The sequence below is a fragment of the Anoplolepis gracilipes genome, chromosome 14 (assembly GCF_047496725.1).
Source record: "Anoplolepis gracilipes chromosome 14, ASM4749672v1, whole genome shotgun sequence".
Taxonomy (NCBI): Eukaryota; Metazoa; Arthropoda; class Insecta; order Hymenoptera; family Formicidae; genus Anoplolepis; species Anoplolepis gracilipes.
This window is the reverse complement of record NC_132983.1, coordinates 5,799,087-5,820,389: the sequence shown is the minus strand read 5'-3', so window position 1 is coordinate 5,820,389 and position 21,303 is coordinate 5,799,087. Positions and strand designations below refer to the sequence as shown.

At 32.8% G+C, this 21,303-nt stretch overlaps 4 protein-coding genes across 6 annotated transcripts; 2 read left to right on the top strand and 2 right to left on the bottom strand.

The window, feature by feature from the left end:
• Positions 1-6,241: 6,241 nt before the first annotated feature.
• LOC140673421 (uncharacterized) lies at positions 6,242-9,514 on the top strand. The gene is made up of 2 exons (XM_072906402.1): positions 6,242-6,782; positions 8,217-9,514. The coding sequence occupies exons 1-2, from the start codon at positions 6,302-6,304 to the stop codon at positions 8,966-8,968; spliced, it is 1,233 nt and encodes a 410-aa protein (XP_072762503.1). The 5' UTR covers positions 6,242-6,301; the 3' UTR covers positions 8,969-9,514.
• On the bottom strand, positions 8,854-12,859 carry Ns2 (nucleostemin 2). 3 transcript variants are annotated; one of them, XM_072906394.1, is made up of 4 exons: positions 12,672-12,859; positions 12,036-12,146; positions 9,596-11,753; positions 8,854-8,993 (listed from the first exon to the last, which is right to left on the bottom strand). In XM_072906394.1, exons 3-4 carry the CDS (start codon positions 11,746-11,748, stop codon positions 8,939-8,941), a joined length of 2,208 nt encoding a protein of 735 aa, XP_072762495.1. In that variant the 5' UTR covers positions 11,749-11,753; positions 12,036-12,146; positions 12,672-12,859; the 3' UTR covers positions 8,854-8,938. The 3 variants fall into 3 exon arrangements, with proteins under 3 accessions (XP_072762495.1, XP_072762494.1, XP_072762496.1); XM_072906393.1 differs by lacking the exon at positions 12,672-12,859 and adding an exon at positions 12,252-12,407; XM_072906395.1 differs by lacking the exon at positions 12,672-12,859 and adding an exon at positions 12,267-12,368.
• Nup37 (nuclear pore complex protein Nup37) lies at positions 12,818-14,360 on the top strand. Its single transcript, XM_072906404.1, has 4 exons — positions 12,818-12,967; positions 13,133-13,330; positions 13,402-13,769; positions 13,861-14,360. The coding sequence occupies exons 1-4, from the start codon at positions 12,818-12,820 to the stop codon at positions 14,111-14,113; spliced, it is 969 nt and encodes a 322-aa protein (XP_072762505.1). The 3' UTR covers positions 14,114-14,360.
• An 85-nt stretch (positions 14,361-14,445) lies between these two features.
• Rig (gem nuclear organelle associated protein rigor mortis) lies at positions 14,446-20,661 on the bottom strand. The gene is made up of 16 exons (XM_072906382.1): positions 20,529-20,661; positions 19,796-20,126; positions 19,341-19,690; positions 18,855-19,169; positions 18,524-18,788; positions 18,208-18,433; positions 18,069-18,150; positions 17,614-17,983; positions 17,072-17,363; positions 16,795-16,995; positions 16,571-16,709; positions 16,215-16,472; positions 15,841-16,051; positions 15,549-15,764; positions 14,999-15,425; positions 14,446-14,840 (listed from the first exon to the last, which is right to left on the bottom strand). Exons 2-16 carry the CDS (start codon positions 20,105-20,107, stop codon positions 14,527-14,529), a joined length of 3,978 nt encoding a protein of 1,325 aa, XP_072762483.1. The 5' UTR covers positions 20,108-20,126; positions 20,529-20,661; the 3' UTR covers positions 14,446-14,526.
• Between the last annotated feature and the right edge of the window lie 642 nt (positions 20,662-21,303).

Genomic DNA, 21,303 nt, shown 5'->3' with positions numbered 1-21,303 from the left:
CCTCTTTTTGATGTGTCGTCCAATAAGGTTGTCAGGGAAACAATTATTACGCAAAGTTTTATAAACGATACACAAATTCTCATTATGGAACCTAGTATCAGAGAGCAACAATGCATGATCAACAAGACTATAAATCGTATTAATTTTATATTTCATGGGGTGATTCGAATAAAAGTTGATATATCTTCCCGACCAAGTGGGTTTCCTGTACCAATTAGTTATGAGTCCATTGTCAGCACGTAAAACAGTAGTATTTAAGAAGCTAATGGACTTATTCTGTTCAATCTCAAACGTAAATTTTAAACGAGGGTGAAAATTATTAAAGGTATCCAACATCTCATCAATGCTTGTGCGTGGAATTATTGCAAATATGTCGTCCACATATCTATAGTAAATTGGGACTTTAAAACTTAACAAATTTAGACAATGAGACTCTAAATCATCCATAACAATGTCCGCTAATATCGGAGATAAAGGAGAGCCCATGGGGCTTCCGAAAATTTGCTCGTAAAACTGTCCATTAAAACTAAAACTTGTCGAATCTAAAATCAATTCCACAACATGTATAAATTGAGCAAGGCTAAAGTTAGTAGCAGAACTGATGTTATTCCATCGTTTTTCAATGGCGGTCAGAACCAATTCTTTGGGGATATTAGTAAATAACGAGCTAACATCCAATGATATCATTACTTGACCGCCCTCAATAATAACGTCCTTTATCTTTTTGGAAAAAGACCATCCGTCGTTTATATGTGAAGCTGGTTTCACAACTGACCTTTGCAGTATATCCTGTATGTAAGTTGATAAATTGTACAAAGTACTGCCAACAGTCGAAACAATGATTCTTAATGGAAAACCAGGCTTATGGGTCTTGGGCAACCCATAGCAACGTGGTAAATTTCCATTAGTACAGTTTAGATGTTTGTAAGTTCTTTCGTCAATGAGCTTGTTGTTGAGCCAAGATTTTAGTAATGAATTTATCTTGTTCATAAGTGGTTTTGTCAGATTTTTATTGATTTTCTTGTAAGTAAATTCATCACTCAACAACGACTCCATTTTTAACAAATAATCAGTCTTGTTCATTACGACTGTGGACTGTCCCTTGTCAGCTTTGGTAACTAATAAATCGTTATTATCAGACAAAAATTTTTTCGAAAGTGAAAAGGCCCGCCCTATATGTCTTTCAATATAACTGACATGACGACGAGAACATAAAAATCTCTGCAGTGTATTCGCAACAGAGATTCTGGTAGTCTCTATAAGATCAGTTGGAATCATGCTAGAACACGCCTCAAAACCTTTAACGACGTTTAATACATAATCAACGCGATCTTTACTGCGTGAAGGATTTATGGGTAGCGCAAAATTGTCACCCAAGCTTAAGAGAGTGGAGACATGTTCGGGAATGGTCTTATCACTAATGTTTACAAACCATTTGGATTTATCAATATTATGAAAAGGATCCTCTTTGAAATCATTTTTTAATTTTAATTTGTCAAACTTATTAATTAAATTATTTTTTATCTTTAAACCGAATGAGAACATCCTTTGTTTGCTACGTTTAAAAAAGTCAAAAACCAAGTCATGTGGTAAACATTCAAAGAGTCCTTTCTCAATATAACAGATCTTTTTTCTAAAAAACATCAAACTAATGTTCAAGTCTTCAATCTCGAAATTTAGAATAGAATGCTGACTTAAATTTAACAACTTTTGAAATTTGTGGTTAACACTACAACTGTGAAATTCAATGTAAGTCTTGAGGTTCCTTATGTGTGTAGGAACGAGATCCAGTCTTCTGCATCGTAATAGGAAAGTCAATTGATGTTTGGAGGTAAAAAACTTCTTTTTATAGTTGATCCATGACTTCAGTAGAGATGTGCAATGGTCGCCATAAAGATTCGATATGAATTTAAAGAAGTCTTCAATACGGGGAGGCTCCATAATTAGGTCCAAGAGCAATTTTAAAATTATAAGTTATTAAAGTCGCTAGTATTTGATTATAAACAACGGGTTAATTAAAAACGACCTGACTAGCCAAAATTATTCAATTTATTTACACGACGTTTCGACCATATGGTTGTGGTCCTTTTCAAGTGTAACAATTAATAATTTTCACCCTCGTTTAAAATTTACGTTTGAGATTGAACAGAATAAGTCCATTAGCTTCTTAAATACTACTGTTTTACGTGCTGACAATGGACTCATAACTAATTGGTACAGGAAACCCACTTGGTCGGGAAGATATATCAACTTTTATTCGAATCACCCCATGAAATATAAAATTAATACGATTTATAGTCTTGTTGATCATGCATTGTTGCTCTCTGATACTAGGTTCCATAATGAGAATTTGTGTATCGTTTATAAAACTTTGCGTAATAATTGTTTCCCTGACAACCTTATTGGACGACACATCAAAAAGAGGGTCAATTTTTTAAAAAATCGCAACAATTTGGAATTTGAACCCCGGGTGAAGGAATTACAAAGAGGCAGACCTTATGTTTCAATTCCTTATGTTAATGAATTTAGCTTTTGTTTACGTCGTATTGTTTGTGACGCTGGTTTGAACGTCGTTATGACTATAACTAATAAACTTAATACATTGATTAAGCGTGGTAAAGACAGATTACATACTGACTTTAGAACTGATGTGGTTTATAAATTACAGTGTAAGGATTGCGATGCGCTTTACATTGGCCAAACAAAGCGACATATACGCACACGTATTAGAGAACATCTTAACAATATAAAATTACATCCTACCAATCAATCAGTCGTTAGCAAACACAGAGTTGAATTTGGGCATGATTTTGAGTGGGATGATCCGGTTATTTTACACAATGAAAAATTTATTAAGAAAAGAGAAATAGCTGAAATGTTTTTTATTAAGAAATTTAACTCCACGATTAATCTACAAAGAGATACTGAAAATTTAAATAATATTTATGACAAAATTATAAAGGTCGTTTGAACTGTTTTTCTTTTTAAATATTCACAGTTTTGTTCAAAAAACTCATGCTGACATGACGTGTCTCCTTGTTTGTGTTCATCTCAAAATTTATAACCATTGTTTTTAACTAAGTGACATATTTAATTATTCCATCATTATGTTCTACCTTTAAACATGCCCCATTGGATTTTTTCATCTCTTTCTTAATTTACGTGTGAGTAGACTGGTTTTATGACGCCTTTATGTTGTATTGTTTGGCTAAAATCTGGTAAAAATTGTATCTATATATCAATGTTTGATCCGTTATTTATTTATTTTCTTTATAGTTACACTTGAAAAGGACCACAACCATATGGTCGAAACGTCGTGTAAATAAATTGAATAATTTTGGCTAGTCAGGTCGTTTTTAATTAACCCGTTGTTTGTTAATTTTTAATTCATATAGAGTAATATACAAATGTTATAAATCTGCAAAAATATGACATAATGCGATTATTATAAAGATAACTTGGTAAATTTAATAACTGTTTAAATATACAATTTGTACGTGAATCGCATGAGATAATCATAGGCCCCTCATAATAAAACGAGGGCAATAGTTGGGAGAATCATTGACCACATGCGCAGAGGATCGACAATTGACGAAGTCCGTATGCGAGATGACTACACGCGTCTCTGCGTGCATAGATTAATCTCATCCGGCATGATATGTACAGGATGCTTCCGACATACAGATTAGTAAGTTGGGTTGCCTATCTGACGATCGGCAGGGGCATGCTTTTATCAGCCTCGCATAATCGAGAAATAATAAAATCAGGGGATCGATCATGTAATTTTTTCTTTGTGAACAAATTACATGATTGATACCTTAAATGCAAATCCGATAGGGAATGAGGAAACTGAAATCGGCTTTTAACATACAGTATATAAGCCCTATAAGCGGATAATATTATATAATATTTGAGATATATTCTTGGAATATTATATCCTCTAAAAATATACCTTGAATATGTTTTGAATATTATATAGTGTTGTGCGCTTATAGGGATTGTAATATTTAATAATATAAATAAAATAACATAGATGACAATTAAAATATAAGAAATAAAATATAATAAATTTAAATAAAAAACCTTTTTTTATGCTCATCTGTTTAATGCAGAGCATAATCTACTATTGCGTAAAAGAAACATTCCCTATCAGTACACATTAACACGTTTAAAAGATATTTATTTACGTAGATAATTGTTAAATTATCTTTAATAGGTCTAAATGGAAAAAAATATATATTTTATATGAACCACATATTAAAACGCAGAATTATAGAAGTGAATTAATTATAGAAGTGAAAGAATTAAGAAAGATGTTTTTTTTTTAACGCGCAAATTTGTTCAGTATTACTCCTAGGATATTAAAATATGTTTTAACATTCTATGAATCTCCTATAAACATCTTTTGAACATGTTTACTGTTAGGGATAATATATATTGACTGAAGAGACACCAGTAAGTGTTTCACTTCCATTTAGCTCTATTAAAGATAATTTAACAATTACGTAACAACCTTTTCATAAGCTTTTATAGGCCTATTGCTTTTGTACTTATTTTCCTAAAATAAGAGTTTAATTCCTATAAAGCGATAAATAAAATTTGTAAATTTTGTGAATTATAAATTTAATTAAACGATTAACTAATTTAATTAAATTTAATTAGAGCAGCCTATCATGTCGTGATAATAAATACCAAGCAGGGTTTATTATATCGGATATCAATGACAGAGAGGAACCATAAATCAAGTATGATTTATGGTATCATGCTATCATGACAGTAAAATTTCTGCGAAAACAATATAGACAAGGATAGAATACACCTAATTAAACATTTACCGTTATAAGTATTAATGTTATATAGATGCAATGAAACCGAGTAAATATTCCCCCAAGTAGCACATGTTCGTTTAATAAACGTTTCATAATGTTTTCTAAACGTATCTTTTCGTATTAGATACGTTTAGAAAACGTTTATAAAACGAACAGTGCTACCTGGGTACAAATATTATTATAATAATAATGCTCGAATTTTATCGCGTGTCGGTGATGCTGCCAAAAACTCAGTTTAATAAAAGAAAATTAAGTAAAGATTAAATAATGAGGAACTATTTGGCATTAGAGCAAATTTATGGAATTATATAAATTAACTTATAACAAGATTAAATTCTATAATAAAATTTCTTATCTATTGTGAAAATTAGACATTAATATTAAAATTATAGAAATGTACAAAAAGTTTACACTTTAGTCGGACGTTTCGATCAGCTTTTTCTGATCCTCTTCAACGCATAAAAGTCTCCTCCTTTCCTCTCTCTCTCTTTGATTTTGAACATTTTAGCTCACTTCAATAAAAAGAAAGTATCAGGTTTTCTGTTTTTTTTTATGCATGATTACGCCTCTTGGGGATAAAAAAACGCATATAATAAAATGTAAGATACATAAAATAAAAGACACATTAGATAATATTATGAAAATTATCAAATATTACGGATTCTCAAATTTATATAAAGGATCCTATTTCAATTTATTTTAAATAGCAATATACAGAGCTTGAACATTCAAAAAATATTCAGAAGGCATCCCGAAGATATCCTAAAGACGTCCTGGGACGATAAGGACATCTTGAGGACGTTTTCGGACGTCTTCAAATGTGTGTATATTGCTTGGGATCGAATTATGTCCAGCCGACATCCAAAAGATATTCAGAGGATATTTATATTTTATTACTTTTAAATTAATTAAAACACCCAATGTGACTGAGAATAGTCATATATTGCAGATAAAAAAAGTTTTTAATAACAAAACGGCCTCCAAATATCCTGGACATACTCAGGATAATCCCGAGGACGTTTTTGCTGTCTGAGTTGCTTATGTTGCCCTTTTTTATATTTAATTAAAAATCAGATATGCTGGACATGAATGCATGAGATAAAAAGGAGGATCCCTACTCCAAGGAAATCTTTTTCTTGAAGCGCAGTTTATTGTCTACGCGTTTTATTAAAAGTTCCCTCTCCGTCATCCTACACACTTTCAAAATTAATGATCCTGGCTGTACGGTTGACTGGAAAGGAAAAGTGACGGATCATGCGACGATAATTATTTCAATTGGAATGACTTGTTCGCGTTCGCTTGTGTGGAATACGTGTGAGCTCGCGCGCTTATATTTTACGCGCAACCATCCCGGCTAGCTCTTCAGTCTCGATCAGATACCAGAAGCGACAGTTAGTTAATAGATAAGACAAAGTGGTGGGTTTTTTTTTTTTTTTTTTTTTTTTTTTTTTTTTTTTTTAACAAGGTATACCATGAATAACAATAAGGATTTGAAAACGATCGAGCTGCGCGAGCTGCAGCCGATACTGAGCCGCACCTTCGGCGAGCAGCTGATCGTGATCCGTTATACGACCAAGAGCCTGTTGCAGCCCGGTGAGAATTATGGCAGTAGTATTTTTAGCGTTCACGCCGTGATCAAGCGTAACGATCAGGCGGACGAGGAAGATGTTTATCTGGTGGCGAAGATGCCACCGCCGACCGAATTTCAACGGAGGATCTTTGACTCCCCGGTTTCGTTCAGAAAAGAGATTTTTATGTACGAGAGCATCATACCTCATTATAAACAACTGGAGAGGGACGCTGGTCTGAAGGAGGATGAGCTGTTTGACATACTGCCCAAGTACTATCAATCCAGACTATCGCTCAGCCCGGATGGCGATTTTGACGATAATGCCGTAATTCTGATGGAGAATCTAAAAGCGCGTGGTTTTTACATCTGCGATAGAGTTAAAGGTATTGTAAATCTCTTGTATATATGTATACTCGAGAAACAATAATTATTTCTAAGCAATAAATTCAAAATCTCACAAATAATTTATATGCCTCTATTCAGGAATTCTTAGATCATTAATATTCAAAAAACTGTGAAAAAAAAAAAAAAAACTTATAAATACGCGGCATAAATTATTTACAAGTTTTTTTTTTTTTCTAAATCGAATCTCGTATCAGAATTTCGTTCGATAAAACTGCCGTTGAAGGTTTCTTAGGGCAATGACCTTGGCAATATGTATACAGTACCGGCCAAAAGTATATCACCTTTAGTATTTTTGAGTATAATTTTATTCAAAGTGCGTGGATATTTATACAATATCATAATATATGTTTTGATAGTAAATACAACTTACCAAATAAAATATTTTTCATAAAATAATATAAAAAATTAATTTTGTAAGTAAGTATATTAAATTAAATTTATGCCGGCAGCAGCCTCCTCTAAACAGGAGTTTTACCTTTCGTTCTATTCGACTTCACATTTATTAAATGTAAATTTTTAATTATTTTTAATTATCATTAATTTTTAATTATTATCCTGTGATTATAATATAAGTAAATCATAGGATAATAATTAGAAATATACATTATACTGTATCATGATGTAACTTTAAGCATGCTTTAATAATGATTTATATTATAATCATTTATCATTTTTATTATGATTGAATGATTAAGCATATTATTATATCTATATTTTTTTATTACAAGTATGATTTATGTGTGTATATGTGTGTGTGTGTGTTCTTGATAATAATTATTACGTCAATTTTTGATACTATATATTTCCTCGTGTTTTAACGCTTACTTGACACAATTCATGGAACATATTGAGTTATCAAGTGATATTTTTATAAAGTCAGGCAATAAATGTTTCATATAAACTTTATTACTAAGATTACATCACTCATAAATGTCATTGTCGAAGTAGAACATGAAACTCATAATGATATCATTATGACGTCATCGTGATTTTATTTATCACTTAAAGTTACTTAAACACAAATGATTAAAAAATGAGTTAAAAATGACAAAAAGAATCATAAATTTTTAAGTTCAATAATCGCACGTATAATTTAAAAAAAATTATGTTGGTTAAATATAATTAAAATATATATGAATAATTAAATAAACAAGTAATATATACAAAAAATGATATTGTATAATATGAAAAATAAGTCACCAAAACATTGGCAAAAATATATCAAATGAGATTATTATGATTTTTCTAAAATGACTTTTAGCTGACGTCATAATGAGTTTTATGTTCTACCTGAGTGTTTATTTAAGATTGAAAACTAAGATATAGATTGTAGCACTTGAGATAATGAGAAGTTGAAATATGCTTAATCATTAAATGATGTTCACCTGCCCTTTTTTATTTTCGGAGCGCAGGATGTGATTTCGAGCACTCGAAGGTCGCTGTACGGGCGATGGCAAGATTTCACGCACTAGGAATAGCCATCAGACTCAAGCAACCGGAGTACTTTGAACTGCTGAAGGAACGTAGCAAGTGTATAAAATTGCACAATCAGGAGTTCGAACATATACACGGCGACATGTTGAAGAGGATAGCGGAAGATCCGGAAGTAGCCGTTTACCTCGATCGGTGCAAGGCAGCGATGGAAGATGCGGAGAAGAACGGTATGTGGGACATTGTGCCCGGCGACGAGGAACCCTGGTCCACCATCTGCCATACGGACTTCTGGGTGAATAACATCATGTTCCATCGCGACGAGAACGGTCGAGTAGACGACATTAAGTTTGTGGACTTTCAAAATTATCTATTGCTCGATCCATTGCGCGAGTTGGTCTTCTACCTGTTCTCCAGCACAGACGCAAGTGACGATGGCATCGAAGAGCTGATGGATCTCTATCACAAAACATTTATAGACGTACTGGTCCGAATGGGTTGTGACACGGAGTCGTTCACGAGAGAAAGGATGGAGGCCAAGTTAAAGATCGATGCAAAGTACGAGTTTATGCATGTGATCTTCATGCTCAAGATACTCACCTTGAATGTCCAGGAGGATGAATTTAAACAGCAGGATCTACAGAACTTTTTGAAGTCCTATCAAGGCAATCAAGGATTTATCCAACGGCAGCGTAAATTTATATCATATTTTGTTCAACGTGATTGGATTTAGGCAATATGATAAGAAAAAAACTTTCCTAGAATGTATTAAATTATATATATTATACACAATTACTTTATGATGTAATATAACGCGATTGATTAAGTTACCATAAATATATATGTTATTTTATTCTATTTCTGTGTGTAGAAATACAAAAATTTTATGACAAATGACCAATTTTACAGGTCTAATGTACCCGATAAAATGTAAGAAACAAAGAAAGCAAATTTTATTTAATATTTATTGATATTTAATAAGAAAACTCCGACCACAAAAACAAAGTCTATTGATCGAATATGATGTAATCGGATTATCCGTTCAAAAAGTAACAGATGGATATTATCTAATCGGAACTTTCTTATCGGATATTTTTTATCGGTCATTTCGGCCTTTAAGTTTGTTTTTTTTTCAATTAAAGAGATCAGTAATATCTGTTTGTGATCTTTTAATGGATTTTCCAACCAATTTTAATCGGATATTTTTCTCAGTAGAGATATACAATGATGTAACAGGCTTGAGACAAGAAAAAAATAAAATACATATTTTTATAAAAAATTCTTATATATAAATCTGAAATTGCTCACGTTTTATAAATACTTGAAAAGAATCTAATTTATTCTACAATAGATTTATTACCCTTTTTTGATTTTAGGAACTTTCCTGTTTCTATTTCTGTTCTTCACATTTGTTACTTCGTAGAAATTGCTTCCTATCTTTTTCCTCTTGTTCGCGCGTTCTTTGGCTCTTCGCTGTTTACTCGTCAATATTTCTGTAGCTTTTTTCGCGAAGGAGATGCTAAACGCACCGCTACTTGAAGACACCTTGGAAGTGAACATTTCACTGTCGCTGGAATCATATTCATTGTCTACAACATCGAATGCACTTTGTTTCAGGTTGTCCTGTTCGATAGGTAAAGAAATTTCCGTATCTGAATATTCATCGTCTTCGTCCATGTCAGATTTTCTTTTAAGCATATTCTTATCATTATCTTGGACAGTATCATCATCAACGTTTAAAGAACACTCTTTATCCTTTTGATTATGCAAATTTTCCGAGTTTTGCAATTCTGTGTGAGACTTATTTTTTGCTACATCTTCTACTTTTGAATCTTCCGATTCCGATTCGCTTTCTACATTACTTTCATCTAAAGCATCCTGCTCCAAATCCCTTCTGACGTCATCGCCCGAATAAAATAATCCAACGCGTATTTTTCTAAAATCTTGTGTCACTATTAACCGATTCTGCATCAGTTCCGTTGAAGATAAGGTGTCACTCTTCTGTGTCGTTTCATCAGTGACATTTGGTGTATTATCTGGCGCGACAACTGTCTCGTTTGCGTTATTAGTTGATTGTTCCGATAGGGGTTCTTCAAAGCCTACTGGTGGGACATAAAATGGCAATTTACCGCGTTGCCAATCGTTCAGTACCATACGCGCGACGATAGTTATGTCAGGCTCGCCTTTCTTCAAAAGTTTGCCACTTCGACGAGCTAATTTTTCCAAGAAATCCACGTGATCCTCCCACTTATCTATTTTGTATGTTTTACGCATGTATTCAGGTTTCACTCTTTCTAGAACGGAAGCAATGTAATCTTCAGGATTCTGAACGAGTTCCACTCTCACAACGCTCTTCAGTACCTTCTCCGTGTCGGTTTCCGTCGACGGATAAACAACGCCGGGACAATCTATCAGATAGATACGGCGCATAAGAGTTATATACTGCCATACCTTTGTCTCTCCAGCTATAGGCGCTACTTTGCAGACCTTTTTGGAACGCAAGGTGTTTATGATAGAACTTTTTCCTGTATTGGGATATCCTATGAAACCCACGCTAATCTGCTTTTTATCAACGTGCAATTTCGCAAACTGCCTCAGCAGATTTATCAGGGAGCCTTTCCCGAAGGGATGCGTTAAGGAAGCGTGAAAAGCAACCGATGGGTATTCCTTGCTCAGAATTGCCACCCATCTTTGGGTGACCCACGTTGGTACTAAATCTACTTTATTTAAGATGAATATTAGATGTTTATGAGGTTTCTCTGTTTTTAGATATTTCTCCACAGGAGGAGATCTAGTTCCCATTGGATCCCTCGCATCCAATACTTGCAGAATAACATCTGAAGAATCAATAACTTTATATAGCTCGTTCCATATCCTTTTACTTTGTCCTGCATTCATGATCCACTCTCTTTGCGCATCTTTTACACCGGTGTCCTCGCGAATTAAATCATAATCTTTGGAATCCTTCTCCTTGTTGTAAATATCCTCCTTCTCCTCGGCTGATTTTTTCAATTCGTCATACGATGTTATTGCCAAATTGGGTCTCTTTCTGACTTTCTTTGGACCGAAAACACTTTCAAAACTTTCCGTATCTAATAGATGTACTCTTGCATTTGCTGCCTTTTGCTGAAGTAAAGTTATAGGCAATTGAGTCGGTTTCATAACGACTTTATAGGGATCCTTCATAGCAGTTCCCAATTCATTCTGGAATTTTTGTAACGCATTTTGCGAAATAACTCTCGAATTACCGAACCATCTCCGGGATGGCTCCACGCGCGACATAGTTCCAGGAGTGTTCCAGCCTTGAAAAGGCGCAGGGCTAATGATCTTTCCAGCACGATTGCGTTTTGGTTTTTGATTGCGATACATCTGTAATCTTTTAATAGTTGCTTTTGTTCTTACTTTAGCAACTCCTTTCAATCCTTCCGTGGGACGTTCAGGATTCATACTATGCCCTGAACGATTAAAGCCCTGCTTTCGCGGGGCTTTAGTAGTGCCATGTGATTTAGCCATTTTGCCTGTATAAAAACATATGGAATAATAAATGTCAGATTCTATATAGAAATATTATTATACATTATAATATAAAGAAATGATATATATAATTTCTTTTCAAAGTTATTTTTATAAATCATTCTTTCAAAATTTAGATGTCATTCATAATTCATACACATATAATTTAAAGAATTTCATTTTAAATATTAATTTTTTTTTAAATTTCGTAACAATTAATTTTAAATTTGACAAAAATATCATTTCTCAATATTTTTTTGCTCAATATATACATATATAAATAATACCTTTTAAGATAGAATTCCAATTATATAAAATATACCATACACCAAAGATTAGAGACAGAGGTTAGGTTTACACCATGTGCATCTTGAACTTGGTTTTCTGCGCATGCGTGACTGTAATAATAATGTAAAATGTACGTATATTTTTTATTCTTTATTATGCTAATAATATATGATATATTAAATATGTCTGGCTAGTATTATTTTAATATTACATACGTATTTCTCTTTTACCAAAAAGTTCAGTGATTCCTTTTTATCGTAATGAAACGTCAACGCAACTGCCTACTGCACGTGCTTCATTCACGCGCTTCGCGCATGCGCGAGGCGCGAGAGTCTCCCAGGGGCGCGTTCGGGGAGACGCTATTAGTGCTAACAGCGTCGTTCTATCTTTGTTCAACTTTTAATGAGTGACAAAGATAGAACGACGCTGTTAGCGCTAATAGCGTCTCCCCGAACGCGCCTCAGGTCTGCCAACAGATCTGTTCTTTTTTAACTGCACTAGTTCAGTTAAAAAGAACAGATAATAGATCTGATCAAACCTCAAAAACCGGTACCGGTCGACGCTACAAATTCCGTCCGCGATTGTAATAAGAGAATACAGTGAATTGTATATTTCGATTATTTAATTCAAGTCACCTCTTCGAAATCTTGATGATTTTAAACTCCCGCTGACGTTTGATCGACACGTAATCTTATTCTGTCTCGTGCAGTGTAGCCTTGGAAAAGGTTAGGTTAGGTTATGCTGGTTCGATTTTCACGCGTGCTTATCGACGAAAGAGAGAATGGACGAGGCAGTCACTACACCGCCTACATTTAAACGGAAATTTTCGGAGCGAATTTACTGCGTGGAATTATCGCCGTACGAATGGTCGCAGCATTTGATTTGCATCGGCCTCGCCAAGGAAATTGCCGTCGGTACTGTTAGGTTTCAGGTTTGTCCAAACACGTGATTTTCATTGTCAGATTTGATTATCATTTCGTGATTCTGTCAGAAGAATTGCCAAGTAGGGTGTAATATGTATGAGTAAAAATATTTTCATGTTCTGAAAGGAATAAATGTTATACAACATTTCTAATACATCAATTTTAAATAACAGGATGAAGATGACGCTGTGGAGGACATGGCATACAATCCTATCACAACGTTTCATCAAGTTACCAGGCCTCACGCAATCGCATGGAGTCCAGAAACCTCCTTGAGCGTTGTCCCCAAGATTCTTACATTTTGTGTCGCCGGTGCGGATTTTAAGATACGATTGTACAATACCAATCTAAATGACATCAGTGTATATGAGGTAAGGATATTTGTAGAATTATATAAAGTTACAGCCTTGCAAGATGGAATATGACAGTAAATGTTTTGAAGATTTTAGAAGGGCACAAAGATTATACGAATGCAATTTCTTATGAACCAGAGGGTGAATTGCTAGCATCGGTTTCCGATGATCATACATGTAAACTGTGGGCGATTAAAGAGGATCAGAAATGTGTGTCCACATTTTTCTTGACATCACCTGGTACCAGTGTATGTTGGCACAGTGAAGAATCTGGCAAACTTTTAGTAGCGGAAAAGAATGGTTTAATACGCATGTATAACGTTAGAAGTCAACAAGCAATTATGTCTCTTGATTCTGGGGCTGTTCCTTTGATTGCGGCAGACTGGGCACCAAATCCTTTAAAGGTTGTATCAATGGCTGCTGGAGAATTATTACTTTGGGACGTATCTAGGCCTAGGTAATAAAAATTTTAATTTGAAAACTTTCTGTGAACATACATGTGCGAACAATTTTCATAAAAGTTATTTTATTCTTATTTTCAATCTTAGCCGTCCCCTTGATGAGCGAACGCTTCATCTGGAAGGTGGTATAGCAGTGAAATTTTCACACGTGAACGAAAATTTGGTCGCGAGCATTGGTTGGCCAGATAACTTGTTGAAGGTTTTCAATTTTAGATCCAAACAAGTGATATTGTGTGGGAAGGTGAAGTTAGTTGGCGGTATAACTTGGCATTATAAATTGCCTTATGTCTGTGCTGGAAGTAACAGAGACCTATGTTTCTGGAGAGTGAATGTAAATTAAGATACATTAAATTAATTTTATACATAAAAAGAAAAATCAATACAACTCTTTGTAAAAAATATATATAAGAGATGACATTATGTCATATATAACTTAAAAAAGAAATATCAGTTATACAATTTCTCTTTATTACTTCAATATTTCTCTAAATTAATCATTTTGAAAAAATCGTGACCGTTATGATACATCTGTAACAAAATTAACACTTTCCAAGTAAGTTTCACTTACTAATTGTAAAAAAGAAATGTATTTTTATAAAATGTTGTAATAATCAACTTTACATGCAGAGAATATATAAAACTTAATTTAAAGATCCACTTGATCATTTATGATATAAAACTTAATATATTCTTCTGCTATTTTTCTTTATAATTTATGTAGATTATATATAATAGAATTATAATAATTCTATTTTATATTGTTTCACATATATTTTCGCCTGTTTTTTTAGATACCTCCTCAAGTTTTTTTGACAGATTTTCTTTTAATTCAAATGACTTTATCTCTTTCATTTTGGTTAATTTATCTAAAGACTGTAAAAGTAGAAGTCGATTAGTATCATCACTTAATTTGTCGGCAAGTGAACAAGCTTTATCGAAAACAATTTTGGGATGTGGCATGCAAACTCGTTCTTCCTTGAACTTGTTTATATTAAGCCTCAGTTTGTCAGCCTCCTCTTTATATTTTTTAGAACAATCATCATATTCGACATCATCGTCCAATGTCACTGTAATTTAAAGTAAATTATAATTATTTATTATTTATTATATTTAAAGTAAATTATATGTAAAAAAAAATTATTAAATTGACATATCTCAACATTATATATAATTGTAATAGATGAATTCCTAGATAAATTTCACAAATTGAAAAAGAAAAACTAACACAAGGTCAAAAGTTGAGCTTCCAGATAACCAAGTCTATCAATGTTAATGTGATAAGATAAAGTTGTTTCATTTATGGCATCGTCCAGCAAATTCAATACCAATTTTGTAAAGTATGTTTCTTCCTTGACTAACAGCTGATCCGAATAATTTAGCAACGAATTCAGAAGACCGATACATAAGTAAGTGCGTACACTCTGTGACACGGGATAATCGCTTTCCGCGTAAATGCTGCCTTCGTCCGTTGGTTTTCTAAAATCCAGATGCACGAGGATACAAACGAGGAATCTTTCATTTGTCACTCTTCTATATTCGATTGCTGTTTCCTCGAATATGTCACCTAATACTGCTGCTAAATGTTTTAATTGAGTCTCTTTTGTATCGCATGTAGCCGCTATAGCGATTCGATAGCTAGTATTTAATTGCATCTAAAAATTTAATTTTAACTGTATGAATATTACATATAAAAATAATATCGAAAATATTACTATAATACTAAAATGTTATCTATGAAAGAATATCTATTTTATTCATTTCCGTTTCTCTCTCACCATTGTATCCTTTGATTCATTTTGCATAGTATTGAAATTTTCATTTTTGCACAAGGCGTCATAGTAAGAATTATTATATTTCATTTTAAGAGTTTGTAACACTCTATCGTTTTCGTTTTCTATCAACCACATCCGCATTAAATCAAGATCAGATTGTGACTCTTTGTTATATGTGCTCATAATCGTTTCGTGAGCATCTATATGTACGTTTAAATACTGCAAACAGATATACGTAAAATTTTTAGTTTTATATAAATTTGTAAATAATTTATATATATATATTTTTTTTTACCTGAATCTGTCGAAGATCTGTGATAAGGGAACGCGCTTTCGGCCAGTTTGATATGATAAGAGCACGTGTTACCGCATCCAGAATTAAGGAAGTACCATACACCTCGTCACCGCTTAAAAACGCTAATTCGGATGCTACCTCCAAGCTATGTACATCTTTCCGACGAGCAAGAATTTTCGCTGCCTTATCGAACTGTTTTAATTCCACGTAACTGATGTATACAACATCAAATATTAATTTAATGTAGAAACTTTCCAATTTCATTAATTACTTATGCAAAATAATATTGTCATTGACACAATTGCATAAATATTTTTCAATTATGATATATATATATATAAGCTTACATAATTATATAAAATTAATTACTTTACCAATAAGCTGCTTGCTCCAGCTGACCATTGAAATTACTCCATTCCGCCCATAATTTTAATATCTTTTTCAAAAACGGATCATCGGAGTCCAATTTACATCTCGCAAGCACGTAACCCTCCTTAAACATATTAGCATCTACAAATGCTTCTATGGCTTCATAAATTTTGTGTATACAAAGTAAATATGATACTGCTTTCGGAACATTGCATTGTCTTATTAATTGGTGCGCGTATGCTTCACACATTTCCTTCCACATTCTGTAAAATTGTTATAATCAACATTTATAACTGTTTTTTTTTTAATATTTTCTTTTAATATTTTCTTAAATGTTTGTAGAGAAAGTATTCATACGTACTTCATAGAAATACTAGGTGCAAGCGATACTAGAAAGTCATTCAATTGTTGATCCTTGGCCGCGCAAATTAGATTGTTTTGCAGATTGTCGTACAACATATTCATCTCAGTAATAGCATTTGAACTATCTTGTGTTAATTCTGCAAACAATAATTAACATAAATTAAAAATAAATTACTAATAAAAAAATTTAGTAATATGCATAACATATATAATTTAACTGACTTTCATGATTAATAATTTTTACAAGATCCTCTTTTTTAGAGAACAGCGATAAGTTTGTAATGTCATCTTCTTTGTATTGTTCTGACTTTCGTATATTGTTTGTGATAAAATTTAAAATTTTAGATCTATCATGTATTAGCTTGTTGTATGTACTAAAAAATGTATTTTTCTCTTTTTTCTTTAATGGCGTTACTTCAGATTCTGAAATCAAAAATTTCAATGTAATTATACATACGTCGATTGTATCTAATTATAAGAAATTACACTATATGATTACTTGTATTATCTGGGAGAGGTGGATTATTTGATACAGTCGAATTATTCTCTGCTTCATCAGTTTTATTTTTTGACCATTTCTTTTGTGGTTTCTGCAGCTTCTTTATCATTTTAATTTCGGAAAGTTGCTTCGACGATTGCGCCGGTAAAGTATAATCCCATATACGTAACGTAAAGTCCGACGAGCCGGTCATTATTAATTGTGGTTTAAGGGGACTCCACATACAACACAGCACGGGTCCATCGTGACACATGTATGTGCCCATCAGCTCCTGCTTTCCAACGTTCCAAACCTAGAAAATAATTGAAAAATATTTATCATATATATATATATATATATTTTTTTTATTCTCTTATATATCATTAGAAATAATTTTTAGATAAAATTTGATATTTGTAATAATATAGTCATTTAATGTATCGATTCTAAATTTAACTAAATTTAATAAATCACACATAATAAGGCACAAATTAGTCATATTATATAATATAGTATAATAAATGAGTTTAAACTATTATATCATGTGTATGTATATATCTGACCTGTGCGATATTATCGTAACTACCAGACACCAAGTGTCCACTGACGTGTGGACTCCAAGCCAGGCATACCACTTTATCGACGTGTCCGTTTAACGTTGCTACCATCTTGTGCAGCCTGCGTTCTTCATTATTGTCTTCCTTCTCAATACGATCCTCGGTACTCGTCGCCTCCATTTCCTTTATCAATTCTGACATATCAAAAATTACTATAGTCTCATTGGAGGCAACTGCCAAGTAGTTGGCAGTTAACGATGTCCATTCGTCTGTTGCGGTACTATCGGGATGCCACGCCAAGCAATTCACGATAGATCTTAAAATATATATCGTATTGTTGTGTTTCTTTAACTTTTGATCGTAGAACATAATCGATCTAAAAGAACAAACATTCATATATTTGACGTTATTTGTTATGATTAATTTAATTATTTTTTGAGTTATAAATGTATGATTTATACCCATTTTCTAACGCAATTGCCATGCACAAATTGGATTTCCAAGCAAATTCCGTGCATCCTGTCAAGATTATGGATATGGGTTCTGAAATACAGTTGCAATAAGAAAAGTGTGATAAAATTGTAAGCTTCAATGTCTTACCGTCGTTGGGTGCGGATTTTTTGTATGCTACTAGTTCTCCTTCCGCACAAGAAAACAAAAAATAATCCGATCCAAGTTTAGCCCACTCGAGTTTGTAAATAGTTTTTCTATGATACTGCCTGTATAATATAGGTGGTTTATTAGTTCCAATTGGATTGAATACACCAACGCGACCCTCTCCAGTTCCAAAAGCCACTGTGGATTCATCATCAGGGAACCAGGATACCTGATACATTTGCTCGATATTATTTAATATTTCTTATATAAAAAGACTAACTTTAAAATAAAAATTCCTGGAGAGAAAATTTTTTTTTACCACTCTTATCTTCCCTTTTATCTTCTGCCAATGTGTAACAACATCAAAAGTTTTTGCGTGAGGTTCAGACAAGTTCCATAGACGCAACATCGAGTCTCCAACACCAAATGCAATACGCGAAGTATCGATAGAACAAGCTCCTATGCAGTAAATGTATCCTCCTTGCGTAGGAATCTTATATTCCAGAATCGCTGATTTAGTAGGGTCACTGTTTCGTTTACAACATATAATCCAGCGATCTTGTGCCAAAGTCCAAACCGTGAGTCTGAAATGTTACACGATAAGTTTCAATATTTCACATCTTATCGCAACTCATAAAATGTTTACTCACTCAGACATCGTCCTCCAATTGTCAGATATTACATCATTTTTAGGAACAGCAGCTATGCAAAATAATCCTCTGCTGTGATATGAATGGAATAATTTATATGTAGGCTTGCTTTTGTTTGTAAGATCCCAATAGAGAAGTTCACTCCAAGAAGAAGTGGTTAAAAGCACTTTGGGTTCCACCCAACACACTGCAATCCAAGTTCCAGTCGCAGTACCGAGTTTGCCTCTGTGAGAGGAACCAGGAAGTGGCATATTTGGTAAATGTATCACAGTCTCATATCTACCATCTCCACCAGCTTTCCAAATAAACACAGATCTGTAGAAAAAAGGGAAAAATAAGAAGAAAATTATATGAATGATAGTAACATTTTTGCTGTAGATGTTATCTGATTATTTTTTAATATAATACTTGCATATATTTCACATACATAAATTATATATATATATGTATATGGAACATGAAAATATTATGAAAATTTTGTCTTACCGGTCTTTTGCACCGGAAGCTAAAAGAAGATCTCTCTTATCATTTCCACTTAAGACATTTATATCTGAAGGACACCATGATAAACTGACTATTTCTTCATTATGTCCCCGTAGTTTATATAATATTGTTTCTTTTTGAACAATATAAATTAATCCACTTTTGCTGCCTATTGCTACAAGATTTGAATCATGGGGACAGCTAGCCAAGCATGTAGCAGTTAGCTTCCCAAGAGATATTATCTTGGACGTCTCATATGATATATAACAATACATTAGAAAGCCTTCCGAATTTACTGCATATGTAAGATTGTTATCTTTGGCTGACCAGTCAACTCCCACAATTGATTTGCCCTGAATTAAGAAAAAAATAAAAAAATTATAGTCACAATAATTAAGAAGATAAAAGTTATCATTTCTTTAAATAAGAGAATTATTTTGCAATATTTTGTCACTTACATCTTTAAAAGAGAATTCCACAATCAAGTCTAATGTATCCACATTCCAAACTTTGACTTTATCCTCGTCGCCACCACTAATCAGTAATTCTGGACTGTCTGGACTGTCGAGTTTAGGACAGAATGCCAATACTGTTACTTTATCCTTAAAACAATCCTTAATTATTGAATACTGTAGACTAGGATCACCCTCCTTCTGTTTGGCAATAATAATAAGATTCTTGGCACCCCATGCTACAGTTCCTCGTTTTGAGCAAACAAGGATGTTGCTCAGAAACCAGTTTGGTGAGGGTGGCAACATAATCTCGTTCATTCTATTATATTTTGGTATCCTATAAATAAGAAAGATAGAATAAGTCTTACGAATATTATAACAAAATTGTGAAAAAAAGAGACAATTCCTGTGAAATATTACAACAAAAATTTTATGTCTTACAGATGAGAAAGAGAGAATAATTTCTACAAAAATAATTGTGAAATAAGAATTACGTGTTCGTGCTACTCTAGAAAAAGATATAAAAAGTGGAATAAAATATCATAAAGCTGTAAGTTATTTTTGTAACTATTCTCAATGTTCATGTACATGTAACCGATTAGAATATTGATTGAAGGTTAACCGGTTTTTTGCACATATATATCTTTAGTCTCGTGATAAAATAGCTATGTAAGTATATTATCAAGGATAACGACAGAGATGAAGGATGGAAAATAATTCACTAAAATTTATTTATTACCGTATTGTATGTAATATTACAACGGCAAGTGTATGTCAGTTTTATCCACTAGACTGTATCAACGTGACCGCTTCACGCGTCTGCTAACAAGCGTGTGAGAACCGCGTGGTGCGTCCGTGAATGTGAAAGGCTGAAATCACGTGGTACGGAATTTAAGTACGGAACAGAGAGTGCGTCATAGAAACAGCCAATCAGAGGTTTGTATTTTGCGTCAGTGTCTATTTGAGAATTTCGTCGCAGAAAAATGTTGTTGCCGCACATTTTCTGTAATGAAAATTTTTTTTATCTAGGCTTCTAAGCTAATTTCTAAAAATTCACAAATATTCTTTCGTGCAATTCTGTCCACCTATTTTATTTTATGTGTATAAATTACAACTTTTATATTAAGCAAATATTATATATTGTTTTGTTAGGTTAGAACTCGATCGGTAGTCCAGCATCCCCGCCTTAATTATATTTTTACATTATCTTCAGATTTTAAATTGTGAAGAGATCTATTTGAAAATAAAGTTTATATAAAATTAAACGCAGAAGAGAAGAAAATTTTGTTCTTTTCAATCAATCAAAAAATTGGTGTTAATAATTGTTGCTTAGTATAAAAAACATTAATAAAAAATAATATATATATATATATATATATATATATATATATATAAAGAAATTGCCTTAAAGATTTATTAATTTTTTTTCAATAAAAGAAATGTGAAACAATTTTATTCGAAAAGACATTTTTATAAATATTCATTGAATACTAGGATAAAAGAACATAAGACCA

What these genes read in the sequence shown, in the direction of transcription:
- LOC140673421 (XM_072906402.1), top strand. Translation starts at nt 6,302, where the DNA reads ATGAATAACAATAAGGATTTGAAAACGATCGAGCTGCGCGAGCTGCAG. An exon ending in CATCTGCGATAGAGTTAAAG is followed by an intron (nt 6,783 to 8,216) that starts GTATTGTAAATC and finishes TTCGGAGCGCAG; the next exon opens with GATGTGATTTCGAGCACTCG.
- Ns2 (XM_072906394.1), bottom strand. Translation starts at nt 11,748, where the DNA reads ATGGCTAAATCACATGGCACTACTAAAGCCCCGCGAAAGCAGGGCTTT. An exon ending in GTTCCTAAAATCAAAAAAGG is followed by an intron (nt 8,994 to 9,595) that starts GTAATAAATCTA and finishes AATACATTCTAG; the next exon opens with GAAAGTTTTTTTCTTATCAT.
- Nup37 (XM_072906404.1), top strand. Translation starts at nt 12,818, where the DNA reads ATGGACGAGGCAGTCACTACACCGCCTACATTTAAACGGAAATTTTCG. An exon ending in TCGGTACTGTTAGGTTTCAG is followed by an intron (nt 12,968 to 13,132) that starts GTTTGTCCAAAC and finishes TTTAAATAACAG; the next exon opens with GATGAAGATGACGCTGTGGA. An exon ending in TGGGACGTATCTAGGCCTAG is followed by an intron (nt 13,770 to 13,860) that starts GTAATAAAAATT and finishes TTTCAATCTTAG; the next exon opens with CCGTCCCCTTGATGAGCGAA.
- Rig (XM_072906382.1), bottom strand. Translation starts at nt 20,107, where the DNA reads ATGAACGAGATTATGTTGCCACCCTCACCAAACTGGTTTCTGAGCAAC. An exon ending in GCAATTGCGTTAGAAAATGG is followed by an intron (nt 17,984 to 18,068) that starts GTATAAATCATA and finishes TTGTTCTTTTAG; the next exon opens with ATCGATTATGTTCTACGATC. An exon ending in CAGATCTTCGACAGATTCAG is followed by an intron (nt 15,765 to 15,840) that starts GTAAAAAAAAAT and finishes ATCTGTTTGCAG; the next exon opens with TATTTAAACGTACATATAGA.